This window comes from Octopus bimaculoides, chromosome 6 (genome assembly GCF_001194135.2).
Source record: "Octopus bimaculoides isolate UCB-OBI-ISO-001 chromosome 6, ASM119413v2, whole genome shotgun sequence".
NCBI lineage: Eukaryota > Metazoa > Mollusca > Cephalopoda > Octopoda > Octopodidae > Octopus > Octopus bimaculoides.
In genome coordinates, this window is record NC_068986.1 from 40,545,040 (window position 1) to 40,545,898 (window position 859).

The 859-nt window shown below is 32.8% G+C and overlaps 1 protein-coding gene across 1 annotated transcript in view; it reads left to right on the plus strand.

Annotated features, from left to right (window-relative positions):
• Positions 1-859, plus strand: part of LOC106882548 (low-density lipoprotein receptor-related protein 4) — a 461,294-nt gene that overhangs the window by 342,592 nt on the left and 117,843 nt on the right. The window contains exon 3 of the mRNA XM_052968692.1: positions 593-709. Coding sequence (XP_052824652.1) covers positions 593-709 — 117 coding nt within the window. The remainder of the gene's footprint in view (positions 1-592; positions 710-859) is intronic.

The following is an 859-nucleotide window of genomic DNA, read 5'->3' on the forward strand; positions in this document are numbered from 1 at the left end:
GTCTGGGAATTGAACTCACTACCTCATGATTGTGAGCCCAATGCTGTAATCACTTAGCCATGCACCTTCACAAGGATGTTTGGGACAAACTTATCAAAATGCTTTAGATAGGCAAAGGGTGAAATATAACCTTCCAGGTCCTTCATTTCTTATTTTATCATCAAAGATAATGATTGAGATAGCTTTATAGGCTCCGGACAGCCTAGTTTAGTCACTTTGAGATAATATGAGGTGGAAATCATTTGACCTGACAGAAAAATTGAAATATCAAGTAAATCTTACTCAAATTACACCCTGTCATGAGGGCTTTGGTTAGCTCAGAAATATAGCAAAAGACATTTACCCATCAAGAAGTATTTATTGAAAGTTAATTGTGGTTTAGAATTATTAATCCAACCTCTTTATGTCAAAAATACAGCTTATTGTCTATAAAAATCTATATTATTTTTCAGAATCTTCATCACATCATTTTAGGTTACTACAAATGGAAATTTTTTAATGCATTTGTCTTTGTTCATTTTTACTTTACACAGTCAAACATACATTCATACATACATAACTTATCCTCTCCTTTTTTTTTTGTAAATTTCAGTGTATTCGACGTGTTCTAGTAACCAATTCACCTGCACAAACCACAAATGTATTCGAAAAACATGGCAGTGTGATGGTGATGACGACTGTGGGGATAAAAGCGACGAACTGAACTGCCGTGAGTAACTTTAGCATTTATTTTTCTTCAAGAAAAAAAAACGGAATCGTTTTGAAAACAAAAAACAAAAGCATAGTGTCTTTTTAATGGGATACACATACACACACATAGATGTATATATATATATGTGTGTGTGTATGTGTGTATATA